Below are 18,929 nucleotides of genomic sequence, written 5' to 3'. Positions count from 1 at the left end.
TCTAATACATTAGGCTCAAAGACACATGGGCTAATTGAGAATCCAGAAATGGCCAACTGTATTTCTGATTAGTAAATAAAAGTGGGTAATATAGTAACTCGACTGGGCATGTGCTCTCAATATTCATTCACACTAGAGTATACTTACTTGCACTCATGGGTGCATGCTGCTGAAACCCTCATGCAACTGCAATCCCCAGGTTAGACCACTCCAATGCTCTCCTCCCTCTCATCATCCGCAATCTTCAGCTCCACCAAAACCCCGTTACCATATCATATCCCCCAACAAGTGCCACTTACCTGATAGTTCTGTCCTTACTGAGCTACATTTGTCTCCATCTCCCAATACCCCAAATGTAAAATTTGGATTCTTGTGTTTAAACGCCTCAATTGTGTCACCCTTCCTCTGTAACCTTCTTTGAACCAACAAGATCCTGCTTCCCATGCTCAGTGTTGCTATTGGTTTGGACACCTGCATATCCTACCCTGTAATACAAACGTGGCCAGGCTGTCAGCTAGCTAAGCATGAGTTGGAATTTCCTCACTAAGTCCTTGTCTCTTCACTTCTCTCTCCTCCTTTAAGAGCTTCTTTAACCAAGGTTTTGGTCACTCCTCTTAAAATATCGAGTCGGATTCCTTTTTTCTCCTTTTGCCTCCATGAAGCACCATGGGTTACATCTTCACATTAAGGTAGTTATACATTTCAAATTGTTGAATTAATAATTAATTGCATGTTAGAATAACAGATAATATATTGAAATTAAACACAGGTATAATAGCCCAATACTTGCTTCAGACCTAAACTGCTGCTAAGCAAGACGAGGAAGAACTGACTCAGGAGTACAACCCTACTTGAATAACGTTTACTGTGAAGGGGATAAAAAAGTTTTAGATCTGGAGCAAGAAAACACAGAAAAATAGCATTCTGGTTTCTGAAACAAGATGGAACATCCTGAAGCAGCCTTACTTTAACAGAATTTTCGCAATAGGAATCAATTGATCTCTACTGATTTCTTCTTTCCCCAATGTGGATGTTACGATTGTTTTATCAAGCTGGAGGTGAAGTTTTTCTTGTACAATATCAGTTATAGCTCAGACTCCAAAACAAGAATCAGTCACTGCACAATTATAAGACATGGAGCTTTACACTCTCACTAGGCTTGCCCCTTATTGTCTTTTATCAAACTGTTACCTCGAACTTGCAGTCTTGAAGTTAAAATCTTTTTAGCCAGAAACTTCAAATATTACAAGACTGAGCTGCCTTGCATACTATTATGGCCATCACTAAAATAACAGGGGGGACACACATCACAAAAAACTTTTACCCTTCAAACAGACAGGTTGAATGTATTGTTGAAATCTCATACCAACCTTTAAAACGATACTGTTATCATCTGTCCGGATTGCACCAGCCCTGCACATGTAAGTCAAACTGTAAAATGATAAAATTGTAACATAAGTTACAGAAATAACTAGGATGTTTAAAATTTGTGTGTTTTGTTAGTTATATGAGACAGACAATAAACGCAGTTGACTTATTAAGAACAAGCAAATATCCTCAAATGGTTATGCTATAAGCCATAATGTTTTGAACAGCTGTGATCCAAAGTTGTGGAAACAGTTTATCTGTATATTTAATTTAACTGGCAAGCCATGTATCTTTGACAAAATGTCACTAGTGAAAAAATTGAATAGGTACCATTTTGCAGATGTCAGCTGCATTTCAATAGGTTTATCCCTCTGCATCATCTTCACAAATACTTGGGGTAATAACTCACCATCCACCAACACTAAAATAGGAGAATATGAGTCATTAGACATGTTGCAACCAAAATGTTTGAAAGAGGATGTTTGCATAGGCTTGGCAGTAGCTTTTACAAGAATGAGCTCATACTTCACTGATAGAAACAGCAAATGGTGGATTAATTATACTAGAACAAATATAAACAAATATAAGCTACACAAAACTCTATAAAATACTAATATGAAAACCACCCATGGCTTTGAATCCTAAAAAAAAGAGCAGCATCAATGTATTCACAGGCCTAAGACACCAGAGGGTGCCTCTGATCACTAAACATTACTTCAGACAAAGAACGTCTATGTAGACAGAATGCACACTGATTTGATTTTTAAATTGCTTCTGTAAAATTGGTTTCTAAAAATTTGTAAGAGCAAAACTACTTCAGACATCAAGTTAGTACCTAGATTAAACCTATCACAATGACGCCGAAAAGCCCCATAAAAATTATTCTACTAAAATGCTACGTACAGTGGCTATAGGTTTGTAAAAACACATTAAGGTTCAACTCATACACTGGATTTCACACTAGATTGTAGCTATTTGAAAAGCAGCATTTCATGCTTCTGGAAATGATATGGAACAGAGAGACAATAAGTAGACAAAGAAATTCAGCAAAATACACTACTCACCATTTACAAGAGTCAAAGAAACTTGGGGGTTTTCATAAGCCAAGACTGAAAAGCATTTTAATGCTTGCATCTGAACCTATTGAGAAACAATAAAATTGAATAAATCATCAATATATTTACATTTAAGCCAGTTTAAGATTAAGCTATAAAAGGTTTTGACATTCAGCTTCCACACTTATGCTGATAACATCCAGCTTTGCTGCTCCAACTACTTCAACTCTTCCACAACATCTCTGCTGCCAAACATCCAGTCTTGTAGAGGGCAATTTCTTCTAGCTGAACATTGAGAAGCTCAGTCATCACCAACTCCATCCCTCTCCTCGGTCACTCAAAGATTAGACCATGCTATTTGCAGTCTCAACATCCTATTTGACCTTATACTAAACGTCAGACCCCAATATCCTCTGCATCAGAAGGGCTGACTATTTCCATCTCCTGTTATAGTTGGATGATCAGCCATGATCATAATGAATGGCGGAGCAAGCTTGAAGGGCCAAATGGCCTACTCCTGCTCCTATTTTCTAGGTTACTTCAACCCATTTGCTGCCATAGCTTTTATTCATAACTTTGGGATAATCAAGTCTGGCGGTCTTGATGCTCTCTTGGTGGGCCTCCCAAACTCTGCCTCAATAAACTTCAGGGCATCTAAAACTATGCTTCTTGTCTCCAATTCTATAAATACCTGTCACCTATTACAACCTCAGCCTAGCAGAGCATTATAGGTTCCCAACGCTTCAACTGCCCAAAATTAAAATTCACAATGTTGTGCTTAAACCCCTAGCCTTTTTTCTATCTGTAGCTTCTTCAATCCCTACAACTTCTCCCTGAAACCTCTGTTCCTCTGGCCCTTGGTTTTTTTTAAATATAAAAAAGGAAGCTTGATGGAGACACTCCTTCAACATCAGCTGAAGGAAGTAGGAGAAGGTTGGTTTTGGTAAGCAGCTTACATCTGATGATCAGCTCATGAAAACACCTGCAACACAAGCTATGAATGCTAACCATTTTCCTGCATATCAATGAACATCAGTTCTTCAATGGCATATTGGGAAGGTTATGAAGGTTCGCTAGCATCATTCAAAAAAACAGCTTGACGTTTTCCCAGACAGCCGTTGAACTACTTTAGATCGTTAAGGGATAATTCAAAATGAACAAAATTGTTCTTTTTTGTTTAGAAATTAAATTGGACAATTCTAGTACAAACAGGATGCAGTGCCTGCATTTTTGTTTTAGGGGCCTTAGCTACACTTGAAATATCTTTCAGAGTGCAGAAGAGGCCCTTCGGCCCATCGAGTCTGCACCGACACGTGAGAAACACCTGACCTACCTACCTAATCCCACTTACCAGCACTTGGCCCATTGCCTTGAATGTTATGACGTGCCAAGTGCTCATCCAGGTACTTTTGAAAGGATGTGAGGCAACCCGCCTCCACCACCCTCCCAGGCAGTGCATTCCAGACCGTCACCATCCTCTGGGTAAAAAGGTTTTCCTCACATCCCCCCTAAACCTCCTGCCCCCCATCTTGAACTTATGCCCCCTTGTGACTGACCCTTCAACTAATGGGAACAGCTGCTCCCCATCCACCCTGTCCATGCCCCTCATAATCTTGTACACCTCGATCAGGTTGCCCCTCAGTCTTCTCTGTTCCAACGAAAACAACCCAAGTCTATCCAACCTCTCTTCATAACTTAAATGTTTCGTCCCGGGCAACATCCTGGTGAGTCTCCTCTGCACCCCCTCCAGTGCAATCACATCTTTCCTATAATGTGGCGACCAGAACTGCGCACACTACTCCAGCTGTGGCCTCACCAAGGTTCTATACAACTCCAACATGACCTCCCTACTTTTGTAATCTGGGCCTCAATTTATAAAGGCAAGAGTCCCATATGCCTTTTTCACCACCCCACTAACGTGCCCCTCCACCTTCAGAGATCTATGGACATATTCTAGTGAATATTTCTTCTCTACATAATTTTCAAGCACTTACTTTGTACGAAGGCGAAGTCAGTAGATGGGCAATGTTCTGAACGGCACCATGGGTGAACAACACAGCCTGGTGTTCCGGAGTCTAACAAAAACAAGAGGCATTTAATATTTCTGTCCCATTTCACTTACCCAAGGGCAAGTTTGAAAAAGAGGGAAAAAAAATCATCTACGTATTAAATACTACTATATGGCTCAGACTTAAAAGGCAGGATTAGCTCATTTTTGGTTTGGATTGAAAGAGTAAAAATCTATCCACGCAGAAAAGGATTGACTTAAAAGCTGGTATTTTGAAAGAAAATTGACAAAAAATAGGGTAATTTTATTTCAAATGTAAAATTTCACATTGTGTCTAGAATACATTTAAAATAGCTGAACTATATTTCTAAAATGAAGAAACTATAGCAAAGTACCACAATCGATAACAAAGATCAAAAATAATGCATTTATATACAGCAATTTATCACATCTCAGCAACTTCGCCAAGTACTTCATATTGACTTGATTTACTCAGAAATGCAGACAGATGGGTGAAGGAGAAGACAAAGTAAATCAGGGAGTGACAAATAAGTAGCACTAAAGTTGAATTTTAAAATGTCTAATGATTGGGAGATGGAAAAAGACAGGAGTCCATCTCTACCCCATGAGAATTATTGTTGAGTCAGGATGTGCAACATTCTAATATTTTAGATTTAATCAGTAATAACATGCAAATAAAAAAAGTGAAATATTCAGAGATAGCCAGTGCTAACATTGTATAATTTTTAAATTTTAAGATTAGATGCTCAATGTCCAAGTGAGGAGCTACAACTCAGACTCAAAAATGCCATTAACTGAGCCACACTGGTAGAAAACAAATACAATTGAACACAACTAAGTACAAACTAATTTCCAAACTAACTTCCAGTTAGCATATCTGAACATGAAGCTTCTTTGGACAACCAGTAGATAAAACTGTCAAGACATATTTTTCCATGAGAATAACCTGGTTGAACTAGTTTCCCTTGTTTGTTAATATTTCCTATATTTGCAAATTAGTTTTGTTACAGGACTAAACAATGGCCAGTTCAACCCCTTTTCAGGTGTTAACTCAAATTGTAGACTAGGAGAAGTAGTCACACTCAAGATCTTAAAATCTAATTCATCAGGAAACCTCTATTACAGAATGGTAACAATGGTTAATAATTTGATGCCTTATTGTGGAAAATCCATCTGATTTTCAAATATATCTAATTTGGATTTCAAAGAAAGGAATACAACTTCATGTGAGCTAAATCACTGGATCACATTTATTTCATCCAAGATGTTTGACTATATCTTATTTTGTAACTATATATGTCTCTATCATATTAATCAAGTATTGCACTACTGGTATATTGCTGTATCCTCTACGTTTGTGCAATTATCTTGCTTGCAAATAAATCAGGCATTATTTTTAGCCTTGATCTAACACGGATAATTGCCATCTTTTGAACTGTACAAATGAGCTGCTCAACTGGCCTCTGGTGCGTAATTTCATGGTAAAAGGGCAGATTTTAGTCTATTTACAACACAAAGGATTATAAGTGGTTCAGTCCACTCACAGAAACTGCCTTTGTTTTGTGGTCACAAGTTAAAAATGTTGGGAGAATGTCAAAATTGTAACATGGAATATGCAGCAGAGATGGTTGACACTTATGGAGGCTGCCTCAAGGCACCAAAGGCAAGTGCCAAAAACAGATCTTACCTAAGTGGAGTCAAAACAGATCAGCAGAATATTAAATTCCACTTCCTCTACTGCTATATCCAACTGCAAGCAACCACATTATCATGTTTAACATTTGGTTGAACTTCAGGCGCCAGATCCTATCCAATACAATGTGTACTTACTTCTATCACTGCAACATTACCTCCCCACCTCCAACTTCGTCACATCCAGATTCAGCTTGTGTGTTCTCTAGCTTACCATGCTCCAATCCTACATAAATTTCAGTTCTCTAGTGTTGACTACATCCTATCTTGCACAAAGGCCCACTCCCATCACCCCAATTTGTTTTCCTCAATTGTTTTTCAGTCTTGATGCATTAATTTCTAAATCCTTGTCACTATTTACAAATCCTTCCATGGCTTGTCCTCTCCAAATTATATAGCCCGAGCCCTATGTGTCAGCTTTTCTGACTTTTGTTTTGCATTACCCCTCCCTCCCTCGCATTATTTGCAACAGAGTTTTCAAGTTTTTGGGCCCTCAGCTTAAACCTGCTCCTTAAACCCCTCGGGCTAGCTATACTGCTCTCTGCACTTTCAAAACCTCCTCAAACTCTACGTTTTCTACGATGTCTATGATGTCTTCATCTCCTCGGACACAATCTTTTGCACTTCTGAAATGCCTGAAGACATTTACTATGTTAAAGTCACTTTACAATGGCTGCCATTAAAATCAACTTCAAAGCAAATAAGGAAGGGTTTCTATTGGGTAGTGGAAGTTTGAGGGGAAGGAAAGGCTACCTTGTCCAAGGGCTTCTCAGGCTCAAGTCAACATAGTTAATGAACTTCAATTCAGAGACCTCCATAAACCTGAAGATCTGTGAGAGCCTAAATTGGTCCCTTTGCCCAAAATAAGCCAATGAGAGCAGAAACAATTGTTTGATACCATAAATTTTGGCAATTATAGTCCCAAACAGTATGAAGTTCCTGTGTAAGCAACTAATCAGAAAGTTGCAGCAAATGCCTGAGCACCACATGAGAGTGGGCCTTCCTGGATTTCTTCAGATGCCAAGAATGTAGGGAGGGTTTCTTCCCAAATCATGTAGCGTGATGAAAAATTTACGTACTTTTCTTTATAATGATTTATTTATTGGATTCTTTCTTGCTGGCCACAAGCCTCAGGATTAAAGCCAGTTACTGTTAATAAATTTTCCAAGCTGAAAGGAATATTCGAGTAGAGACAAAGTCACCAAAAATACACAGATAAACAAAGGTTTGTATCAAATACCGTTCATTAGCTTTAAAATTAAATGTTTTATTTATTGGGTGCGTTATAAATTTTGGTGTATTACCCAATCCTTGATCTGAAACACATTTTATTTTCTAAAGTCAGGAGTACCAGGCATGTGATATATCCTAATTAGCCTGAGTACAGTGACAAGAGTTCTTTGCCCAGGTGCTAGGTCAAGCTACGTTTACTTTTGTATTTGTCAGGTAATAGCATATTCCAGTGAGTAGGGAATGCAAGGTCAGCTTACAGGAGTGGTCAAGGAGAATAGCTAGCATCAAAATCCAAAAATGTGACAAAGTGGGGCTCAACTGCACCTCAAAATGAATTAGCTCATACCAAAGGTGAAGAGTGAAATATTGTCCTACTTTTGGCACACAACATAAGCAAATACTCTAAAATTAGTACAGAACAGGCCACATGAAGAATAAAGTTACTTCTCCCCAATATATCTTACCCTTGTCCTTAGATGGTTTTCCTCCACTACGCCAGTGTTTCCCCCCCTAATTTCCCAGTCACCCTAAAGTTCTGACTAAGGAAGGCTCCCATTTTGTTGAATTACACAAACTTATGCTGCTATTCTGTGGTCAGTTGAAAGTGGTCTAATCAAGTTTCATCCCATCAGTGTGAATTGGTCCCCGAGGAGAAGCAAACTCATGTAAAATCCTTTGACTAGTTCCTGCATTACTCCTTCATGATTTCAGTGAAATACAATACAAATGAAAAAAGATCCATCACAGGTTTCTGTAAAATACATTCAATTTACAAGTCACTACACATGCTTTCCCAACAACAAATGATTGCACTGATTTTGCCAGATGTGTTATAGGTTCATTATATATGGTTTAACACAATAACTAACACAATTTAGGACAGACTTCTTTTTGAAATTACAATTAAAAAGTCTGCATTAACGCTTGAAGATTTTTCATTTTTGTGTCTCTACAAACAAAATGTACTATTTCCATTTAAAGTCTCTTACCTTGCAACAATGGGAGAAAATCTGACAGATATACTCCTGTGTATATCGAGATCTACTGAGCAAGGACATGAGATGTGGAACCACAGTAACATCCTAGGGACAGTGTCAAAACAAAGTTAAAATACAGTATATTTTTAGGAAATAACTGGGTCCCCTGAAACTTCCAATACACCAATAAATTATGAAGCTGTGTATCTTCCATCACTCCCTCCACAACAGTTTCTCATTCCTTGCTGATCTCTCCTGAGGAGCCATACATCACTTATGGCTAAAAGGCAGGCAGCAATTTTGTTGCATGTCAGCCAACAAGAGGCAATTCAAGAGAAGCCCTCTGGAGAGTTCTGTGATGGCCTTATGCCCTAAGGGTGAGCACTCCTGATTATATGAACAGAGCCAAGCAAAAGCTAACTAAAAACAGGAAGAGTGGAGAAAATAAAATTTGCATCTTGCCACTCAATGGTCTCTTTAAACAAGACATCAAAAAACTGACTACTCAGGTGTCAGACTTTGTACTTACTGTATAAAGCACCTCCACTGGTGTCACAGGGCTTGTCAATATTGTGCGAAGACATCGAAGGCACGCCTCTATAAATTTCAGGTCCGGAAGGAGGAGACCTATTTCAGTGGTGGGGAATGGAAAAAGGATTTATTACATTCAGTTATTTATCTCAACCCAGCAACAATCTCTAACTAATTATTTGCTATAAGATCTGAAGATTTAAGGCCTAAATTACGTCAGTGTGTGTGTTTGCAAATGTGCCGTGTGTGGTAAATAGGGTAGGTGAGCTGCAGGTGCAGACAACCATGTGGGAATATGATATCATAGTGATAATGGATACCTGGCTCAAAAAAGGGCTGGACTGAGTGCTAAATATTCCTGAATTCCAGGTGTTCTGGAAATATAGCAACGTAAAGAAAGGAGGTGGGGCAGCAGTAATGATTAAGAACATTACAGTGCTGGAAAAAGGGTATCCCAGAGGGGTCAGGACAGAATTTATTTGGTTAGAACTAAGAAACAACAGAGGTACCATTACATTGCTGGATATATTCTATAGGCCATCATCTAGTGGGAAAGATATAGAGGAACAAATTTGCAAGGAAATTAAGAGGAGGTGTAAGAACTATATAGTTATAATGGGAACTTTAATTACCCTAATAGAAGCTGGAATAGTAGTTGTGTAAAGGGCAGAAAGGGGGAAGGGTTTATGAAGTGTGTTCAGGAGAATTTTCTAAATTAGTATGTTTCTGGCCCAACGAGGAAGGAGGCACTGCTGGATATGGTTCTGGGTAATGAGGTGGCTCAAGTGTCAATAGGGGAACATTTAGAGGACAGTGATCATAAGGTTTAGGTCAGCAATGGAAAAGGACAAGGCGCAATCCAGAGTAAGAAGGATTAATTGGGGGAGGGCCAACTTCAATGGGGAGAGAACAAATCCAGTCCAGGTTAACTGGAATCAAAGATTGGCTGGCAAAACAGTAACGGAACAAAAAGAGGAGATAGCTTGTATACATCAAGGGGGAAAGTTAAGGCAAACAAATTTAAAGCCCCCTGGATGACGACATTGATAGAGAGCAAGATAAAGCAGAAAAGGCATGCATTAGACAGACACCAGGTGGACATTACAGTCAAGAGTCAGGCTGAATACAAAAAGTTTAGCGTGGAAGTGAAGAAAGAAATAAGAGAAGCAAAGAGAGGTTATGAGCAGAAACTGGCAGCTAATTTAAAAGGGAATCTGAAAGTCTTCATACGAATAGTAAAAGGGTGGTAAAAAGGAATGGGGCCAATTAGGGACCTGAAAGGGGTGTTATGCATGGGGGTAGGCAGCATGACCAAGATACTAAATAAATGCTTTGCACTTGTCTTTAATAAGGAAGATGCTGCCCAAGTCATAATGAAAGAGGAGGTAACTGAAACACTGGATGAGCTAAAAATTGACAAAGAGGTGATATTTGATAGGCTGGTTGTCCTTAAAGTTGCCAAGTAACCCGAATTGGAGGAGATGTATCCATGTATTCTGAGGGAAGATGGGTGGAATTTGTGGAGGCACTGGCCATAATCTTCTAATCCTCTTTAGATACAGGGCCAGAGGACCGGAGAATTGAAAATATTACACCCCTGCTCAAAAAAAAAGGATGCAAGAATATGTGCAGCAACTACACTCCACTCAGTTTAACCCAGGTGATGGGAAAGCTTTCAGAAACGATAATTCAGGACAAAATTAAAAGTCACTTGGGTAAATGTGGATTAACTAAAGAAAGCCAGCCCAGGTTTATTAAGAACAAATTGTGTCCAAACAACTTGCTAGAGGTTTTTGATGAGGTAATAGTGAGGTTAATGAAGGTAATGCAATTGATGTAGTGAACATGAACTTCCAAAAGGTATTTGACAAAGCGCAACAAAAGAAGCTAGTCAGCAAAGTTGAAGTCCATGGAATAAAAAAAGACAGCGGCAGCATAGATATAAATCTGGCTGAGTGACCAGAAATAAATTAGTGGTGAACAGTTGCTTTCCACAATTTCAGAATACAGGAAGATTTGGGGATAGATTTTCATCTTCGAGGTGGGTGGCAAGAATCGGAAAAATTCCTGGCTTGGCACACCCACCTCCAGAGAAAGTGCTTGCAAAGGCAGGATTTTCATTCTGGATGTTGGGGGTGGTGGTAACAGAAGTCAGGCCCCCACAAAGGAGTTCGGAAGCAACCACATGGGCTGCCAGGTGCTGAAGTGGGTTTTTTTTTAAAAAAGGCCTGTCTCAGTGCTCTTTACCATAAAATCAACAAAAGGAAAAAAAAAATCCCTGTAGGCCACAGCCCCTCCCCATGCCCCATCCATACCAACTCATGCCACCCAAACACCCCCTATAGCTCCTCATATGCTCCATGCCAACCTATGGCCCCTCCATGCCATTCACCCAGTACAGAACCACTGAACCCTATTAGTAACAACAGCCATGTGTGAAAAAGCTTTAAAGCGTTCAATCATAAAATTACTTTTACTACAGCCCTATAAAAGTGTCAATCATCCAGGACTTTTAAAGTATCAGGAGCAGAAACTGCAAGCACAAACCTCATCTTGTGTAAATAAACACTGCATAATTGACAGAATAGATCAGAGCGAAAGAACTGTCAATGAAGCAATGTTTTCCCTTGGGTGCAGCTATTTCAGAGTAATGGATGTCTGGGCTGTCAGCTAAGAATGTATAATGAGGCTTGGCTCTATTATGAGGGGTCTGGATGAAAAAGATAGGAAGGACCTATTCCCATTAGCAGGAGTGTCGAGAACCAGAAGATACTGACTTGAAGCGACTGGCAACAGAAGCAACAGTGACATAAGGAAAATCTTTTTACATGGCACGTGGACAGGATCTAGAATTCTCTGCCCAAGAGTGTAGTGGAGATAGATTCAATTGAGGCCTTCACAAGAGAACTGGATAATTGTCTGAAGTAAAAAGATTTTCAGGGCTATGAGGAAAGGCAAGGGAGTGGGACTAGGTGAGTTGCTCTTCCAGAGAACGGGCGGGGACACAACAGGCCAAATGACCTCCTTCTGTGCTATAACCATTCTATGATTCTACAATAATTTCCTAAAAGATCCAGGTTAAACCTTGCATTAAAATTATTAGAAGCTAACCATCACCTTCTCAAGGGCAATGAGAAATGGGCAACAAATCCTGGCTTAAGTAACGCTCAAATCCCATAAATGAATAGAAAAACCATCTGATATTCAATATCTTCTACAGTTCAGTTACATGTCAGGAACATGTGCAGCAACTTTCCATTAGCTTAATTAAATGGCCGTTCATCATGTTGTTCAACCTCATTATGCGTTCACCAGATGTTGACATCTGCAAATTTGTCCAAATTGGCATCACTGAATAGTAATCAAAAACAAGAATCCTGGCTGCTCACATCCCCAAACTAGCCTAGGATGCTGAAGCAAGCTTACAGTGACTAACAGTACATGCCAGGAATGAAACTTGGGATTGTTCTGGTCTAGGTAACTCAGTACTATACCATGAAAGCTGATAGGGCAGCTTCATGCCAAACAAACCAGCATGATAGTCACTTAAAATTTAATGCACATACGTTCAAAACAACAGTACCTTGTAGTAATGCTGGAATTATGTGGCAATCTAACAAAGACTTGACATTATTTTCTGTGCCCATTGCAAGACTTCCTAACACTACTGCACATTCGGTTTTAAGTTCTACTGTTGAAGTCTCTTGTTGTAGTAGGTAAAGTAATCTGCAAATAAAAAAGGAAATTAAATATATATTTAAACTCAAAACTCAAGTAGAAGTCAGAAAGAAATATACAACCAATTTTTATTTCTAAAATATACCTGAAAAGTTACTCAAGCATATTGTACCAACTGGCCAGGCATGCGGCTTTTTAGTTTAAATTTGAGAATTTCCCCATCTACTAATATGGGGGAGCCCAGCACATCAGTGCAAAAGACAAGGATGAAGCATTGACAACTATCTTCAGCCAGAAGTGCCAAGTTGATGATCCATCTCAGTCTCTTCCTGGAGGTCCCCAGCATTACAGATGCCATTCTGCAGCCAATTCAATTCACTCCACGTGATAAAGAAATGGCTGAAGGCACTGGATACTGCAACGGCAAGGGGCTCTGACACCATTCCAATAATATTGAAGACTTGTGCTCCTAGCCAAGCTGTTCCAGGATAGTTACAGCACTGGCATCTACTTGAAAATGTGGCAAATTGCCCAGGTATGTCCTGCCCAGAAAAAGCAGGACAAGACCAACCTGGTCAATTACCACCCCATCAGTCTACTCTTGATCATCAACAAAGTGATGGAAGGTGTCATTGACAGTGCTATCAAGCAGCAATAACCTGCTCAATGACACTCAGTTTGGGTTTTGCCAGAGCCACTGAGCTCCTGACCTCATGACAACATTGGGCCAAACATGTACAAAAAGAGATGATCTCAAAAGGTGAAGTGACATCAAGACAGCATTTGACCGAGTGTGGCATTAAGGAGCCCTGGCAAAACTGAAGTCAATGGGAATCGGGGGGGAAAACTCTCCACTGGTTAGACTCAAACCTCGCATAAAGGAAGATGGTGCTGGTTGTTGGAGGTCAATCATTTCAGTTCTAGGACATTGCTGCAGGAGTTTCTCAAGGTAGTGTCCTAGGCTCAATCAAATCAGCTGCTTCATCAATGACCTATCATAAGGTCAGAAGTGGGGATGTTCACTGACGATTGCACAATGCTCAGTATCATTTGCGACTTCACAGATACCAAAGCAGTCCGAGTCCATATGCAGGTCTGGGCAATGTTCAGACTTGGGCAGGTAAGCGGCAGGCAATGACCATCTCCAACGAGAGAGAATTTAACCATTGCCCCTTGACATTCAATGGCATCACCATCTCTGAATCCCCCATTATCAACATCCTGGGGGTTACTATTGACAAGAAACTGAACTGGACCAGCCATAAAAAAATTGTGGCTACAAGAGCAAGTCATAGGCTGGGAAGTCGGTGGTGAATGACTCACCTCCTGACTCCCCAAAGCCTGCCCACTATCTACAAGGCACAAGTCAGGAGTGTGATGGAATATTCTCCACTTGCCTGGATGAGTGCAGCTCCAACAACACAAGAAGCTTGACACCATCCAGGACAAAGCGGGCCACTTGATCGGCACCCCATCCACCATCGAGACACAGTGGCAGCAGTGTATACCATCTACAAGATGCACTGCAGCAAGTCACCAAGGCTCCTTCAACAGCATCTTTCAAACCCGTGACCTCTACCACCTGGAAGGACAAGGGCTGCAGATGCATGGGAACACCACCACTTGCAAGATCCCCTCCAAGCCACACGCTATTCTGTCTTGGAACTATGTCGCCATGCCTTCACAGTCACTGGGTCAAAATCCTGGAACTCCCTTCCTAACAGCACTGTGGGTGTACCTACACCACATGGGCTGCTGCGGTTCAAAAAAATTAGGGATGGGCAGCAAATGCCCACATCCTGTGAAAGAATATACAAAGTTAAATTTTGCTTATCTTAGTACTGATGCATTTTGGAAGGTTAAGGGGTAATTTATTTGAAATTTAAGATTTGAGGGGGAATGGATAGCGCAGGTCAAGAGAAACTACTCCTGCTGGTAGGGGGACCTAAGGGCACACAGCCTAAAAATTAGAGCCGGGACTTTCAGACGTGAAGTCAGGAAACGCCTCTACATTTATTATTTTATTTATTTACCATTTTTCATGTCCACCAGGTGTCCTAAAATACTTTACAACCAATGAAGTACTTTTGAAGCCAATCGCTGTTATAACATTGGAAAGATGGCAGCTAATTTGCAGAGCAAACTCCCATAAATAGAAATGTGTTAAAGACCAGATAATCGGTTTTTGTGATGATGCTTGACAAATAAATATTGGTCAGGACTCCAAGGATAACTCCCCTGCTCTTCTTCAAGGTAATGCCATGGGATCTTTTAAGTCCACCTAAGAGAACAGCCAGGGACTCTGTTTAACATCTCATCCAAAAGACTCTGATATCCCCTCACTCCCTCAGTACTGCACTGAAGTCTCAGTTGAGTTTATCGTTCTCAAGTCCTGGAGTGGGACTTGGAAATTACAACTTTCTGACTCAGAGGCGAGAATCCTACCAACTGAGCCATGGCTGACACAGGCTGGTAGATGTTTGTAACTCTCGCCCGCAAATAGCATTATGCTGGGTCAATTGCTAACTTTAAATCTGAGAATGATAGATTTCTGTTAATCAAAGGTATTACGGTATAATGGGGCAAAGGTGGGTATATGGGGTTAGGTCCCAGGTCAGTCATCTCTCACTGAATGGCAGAACACGCTCAAAAGGCTAAAGGACCTACTCCTGTCCTATGACCCAAACACAGAAAAGGATTAAACTATTACAATACCTTGGTACTGCTCCCAGGACAATCAGATTAGCTTTTTGTTTGTTATTTCCAATTACAGCATTCTTCATGTCACTGCACAAAAGTTAAGCACAGACACAAAATGATTTAAAAACTAATCACCAAAAACAAAATGGTATGATACTTCAACACTTAATTTGAAAGTAAAAGATTTTGTTTCCAAAATTTATGCTCCTGGATACTCTATCCCCACAAATTCAATAGGGTCCATTTTAAACCAGCAAACTGGCTGTTGGCTACATACGGCCACCATCAGTCTTCCACTTCAGTGTAATTTTTGGCCAGTTGCTGCACCTGTTTCCAGGTGACATCAGCTGCTAGGATGCTCTTCTCTACAGTGCTTGGCCAGATCATTCTTGGCTTTTTACTGAAACACTATTTGTGTTGTTAACATTTTAAAATCACAGCTCATCTTGTGTTTTAGGAAAGTAATTTATTTCACTCTAGGTTGATAAGGCAAGCCAAACAAATTCATGCACGAAGTTTCTTCTTTTGAAGTGAGATCTGAAGCCATCATTTACAAGACTAATTAAAATACAAGTTTCATTTTTATTGATGACTAATCATCAAGATCATTTAAACGTGGTTCTCATCAGTGCTTTAAATCACAAGCAAAGTGTATGTTAAAAAAAGCTACCACACAATTATGGTTTTCAACTAAAGGTTCTGAATATTCCTCCTGTAGCCGTTTCCAGCTTTATATAAATATTTATATAAATATTTTTATATGACGTGTATACACACATACATATATACATATACACATATATATATATATATATATTATATATATATTGCTACAGCAAAGACCAATTGTTCATTCATTCCTAGAATTTAAAATATAGGGGCAGACTTGTTTATAATCATTGAATTAACTAACTGCAGTCTGTGACTGATTAGTTTATGCACAGGTGAGGCACAAACCTTGTAGTTTTCAAATTGTGATAAATTTTACACAAGGATCCAGAAGAGATGGATTACATACCCTCATACAATACTTACATTACACCTTGCAACACCTTCTGGGGGTCGGGATCGAAGAGCCGGTCAACATAATGACGACTGCTGGCTGTAACTTCCTAAAAAGAATGAAGTGCTTGGATTAATGTTTGCATTTTTTATGAACAGGATTCTTGCTGTTAGTAACTAGACAAAAATAAAGTTTAACCTCATGATTAATAGAATAATCTACCACCCAAATTGCATGAGGTTGTGAGTAATTCTCATTGAGCAAGAAAAGCTATAAAGATGATGTGCATCATTTTACAAATAAAACTATCGCTCTTCTAGACCAATGTTGTCCAATAAAAGTTGCTGATGGCTGTGGCTAACATAACGTTTATTGCCACATGCACTAATTTTAAATGGAAAACACCTTACACAAATGTTGGTAAATGTTCTTCTTGTGTACGTTTACTTAACAAATATCTACCATTCAGTGCGAAACTCTGCAGTCTTTCTCCTTCACCACAGTTTGGAATTCTGGCATGACTTTTTCTCACACACATTTATTGCAGCTTCTAAGTTTTTGTCCAGTTGCTGCTGGAGGAATCTAACTTCATCAAAATCATTCTTGAGAAAGTTGACTCGCATATCAAGTATCAAACCCACAATAAGCTCTCAAGAACATGTGGTTTTCTGTTTGCCATATTGTGCCTTGTTGCACCGTTGGCTGGGCTTATTTCTTGCTCTGGCATGAAGAAGTTATTCCGATCAGTCAAACTGGCTATGTACAGAGGAAAGCTACCACTGATGTTGCTGGTGTTTCCAGGATGCCTATTCACCTGGGCTAAACAACATTTTAGCAGATAACAAATAGGCCCACTGAACAATCAAAACTTATTACTACTTTGCTAAGAAATGCACAATGATTAAAGAGCACATGATTTGTGAATACAAATATTGAGCCTATGTACCCAACAAGTGTCAATTACTCATTTACTGAATAAAACTACAATTAGCTGCCAGGTGGTGGTTAGTGGCTCATGTATTGGACAACACTGTACAAGACTTTAATTCAGCATTAGACAAAAACATTAATACTGTCAAAACTATGGTCTCTGATATTCAATTTTAAATATATTCAACTTCAATTTCAATGGAATTTGCTATAGCAATACAGTACTTCTGAAAACTCTTGCATCAGACAGTGCTGTACTGCCTGGCACTGACGTTTAAAACAAGAATTATATTTTGAATAAGCATAGTACTGCTAGAACAATTGCAATAAACATTATTAAAGCAGGATTCTTACCCATACTGTATCAGTAGACTTATAACAGCATAAAAGATGCACAACGGTATCTCACAGGCTAGTTTATTACAACAAGCAAAAACTTATATTTATATAGCACCTTCAACATCATAAAGTGTCCCAAGGCACTTCGCTGGAGCATTATAAAGTAAAATATGACACCAAGCCGTTTAAGGAGATATTAGGGTAGATGATCAAAAGCTAGGTCAAAAATATACTTCAGGTTTTTAGGGCTGCCTGAGAGGAAAGCAAGGTAGGAAGGCAGAATGGTGTAGGAAGAGAATTCCAGAGCTTAGGGCCTAGGCAGCTAAAGGCACAGAAACCAATGATGGAACGGTTAAAACTGAGGATGCTCAAGAGGCCAGAATTAGATGAGCTCAGATATCTCAGAGGATTATGGGGCTGGCGGAGTTGTTGGCTTGGAGCAGATGGCAGTGATAGGAAGCACAAGGCCACTGAATAAGAAAGAGCTGTGTACAAGCAACATTATAAATGCTTCATTTCATTAATACGGTCTCCAGCAGGATTGTTTTTTTTAAAAATAGTGTGTGTTATATCAGTGTTGCAGAGGCTAGGCTCTATAGACAATAGTAAAAAGTAAAATGACACTCCAGTGCATTTGAAAAAAAAAAGTATCACGAATATGGTGGAAGAGAGAGTAATTAGTGATAAATTGGGCTAGTGACTCAAGAGAAGCAGCAGGTCCACCAGCCATTTATATTAGTTTTGTAATCACATAAATCCAATTATTATGCAGGAAGTATAGCAACCTAAACCACAGTCATAATCATCTCTATAATTCATGAATTTCTCCTGGCTTCTTAGGTTTCACCAACATCTCTTGAAAGCACAGAAATACCAAAGACAAACATGCTTTTCAGCACACTGTCCAATGACCCTTGCAATCAAAATTAGATGTCCAGAACCACATACCCTCCATTCAGTACTAATTTGACCAATAGACCAATGCTACAATGGGGCATCATAAAGGCATCACTTATTAAAAAAGTTTACAACAAGTTCAGTCATGTAAACTGGACAGTACAGTGACTTGAGAAAGTATTCCTCCACTTCAGGACTGAATTTAATCTCGAGAAACTGACAGAAACCTCTTCAAGGGAGTATGGTCACCATCAATTGAGATCAAAGTAGATGAAAATCCACAACACAGAACTGTCCATAACGCTGCAGAACTACCACTTAATTGAATCTCATTCAGAAGCCATCAAAACCTCTGACTGATGTCACTGGTTCAGAACCAATGACTGTCAATAAATTAATAAGATTAGATACTGTAGTAAGGAGAAAGGAACATGCACAGGAAGCTTTGCCCTCATCTGACCACTGCCATACTTGATATGAAAATGTGAAATGAGAAT

At 39.5% G+C, this 18,929-nt stretch overlaps 1 protein-coding gene across 4 annotated transcripts in view; it reads right to left on the bottom strand.

Moving 5' to 3' along the window:
- The window catches only part of armc8 (armadillo repeat containing 8), a 106,172-nt gene that overhangs the window by 76,045 nt on the left and 11,198 nt on the right, over positions 1 to 18,929 (bottom strand). For all 4 annotated transcript variants that reach the window (XM_078551796.1, XM_078551797.1, XM_078551795.1 and 1 more), the window contains 9 exons: positions 16,299 to 16,375; positions 15,279 to 15,350; positions 12,469 to 12,611; positions 8,884 to 8,981; positions 8,367 to 8,459; positions 4,418 to 4,498; positions 2,433 to 2,508; positions 1,699 to 1,789; positions 1,371 to 1,431 (listed from right to left, as the gene is read on the bottom strand). In XM_078551796.1, the coding sequence (XP_078407922.1) occupies positions 1,371 to 1,431; positions 1,699 to 1,789; positions 2,433 to 2,508; positions 4,418 to 4,498; positions 8,367 to 8,459; positions 8,884 to 8,981; positions 12,469 to 12,611; positions 15,279 to 15,350; positions 16,299 to 16,375 (792 nt within the window). The remainder of the gene's footprint in view (positions 1 to 1,370; positions 1,432 to 1,698; positions 1,790 to 2,432; positions 2,509 to 4,417; positions 4,499 to 8,366; positions 8,460 to 8,883; positions 8,982 to 12,468; positions 12,612 to 15,278; positions 15,351 to 16,298; positions 16,376 to 18,929) is intronic.

Source organism: Cetorhinus maximus, chromosome 11 (assembly GCF_964194155.1).
Source record: "Cetorhinus maximus chromosome 11, sCetMax3.hap1.1, whole genome shotgun sequence".
Taxonomy (NCBI): Eukaryota; Metazoa; Chordata; class Chondrichthyes; order Lamniformes; family Cetorhinidae; genus Cetorhinus; species Cetorhinus maximus.
Note: the sequence above shows the minus strand (reverse complement) of the source record. Positions and strands in the feature narration are given on the sequence as shown.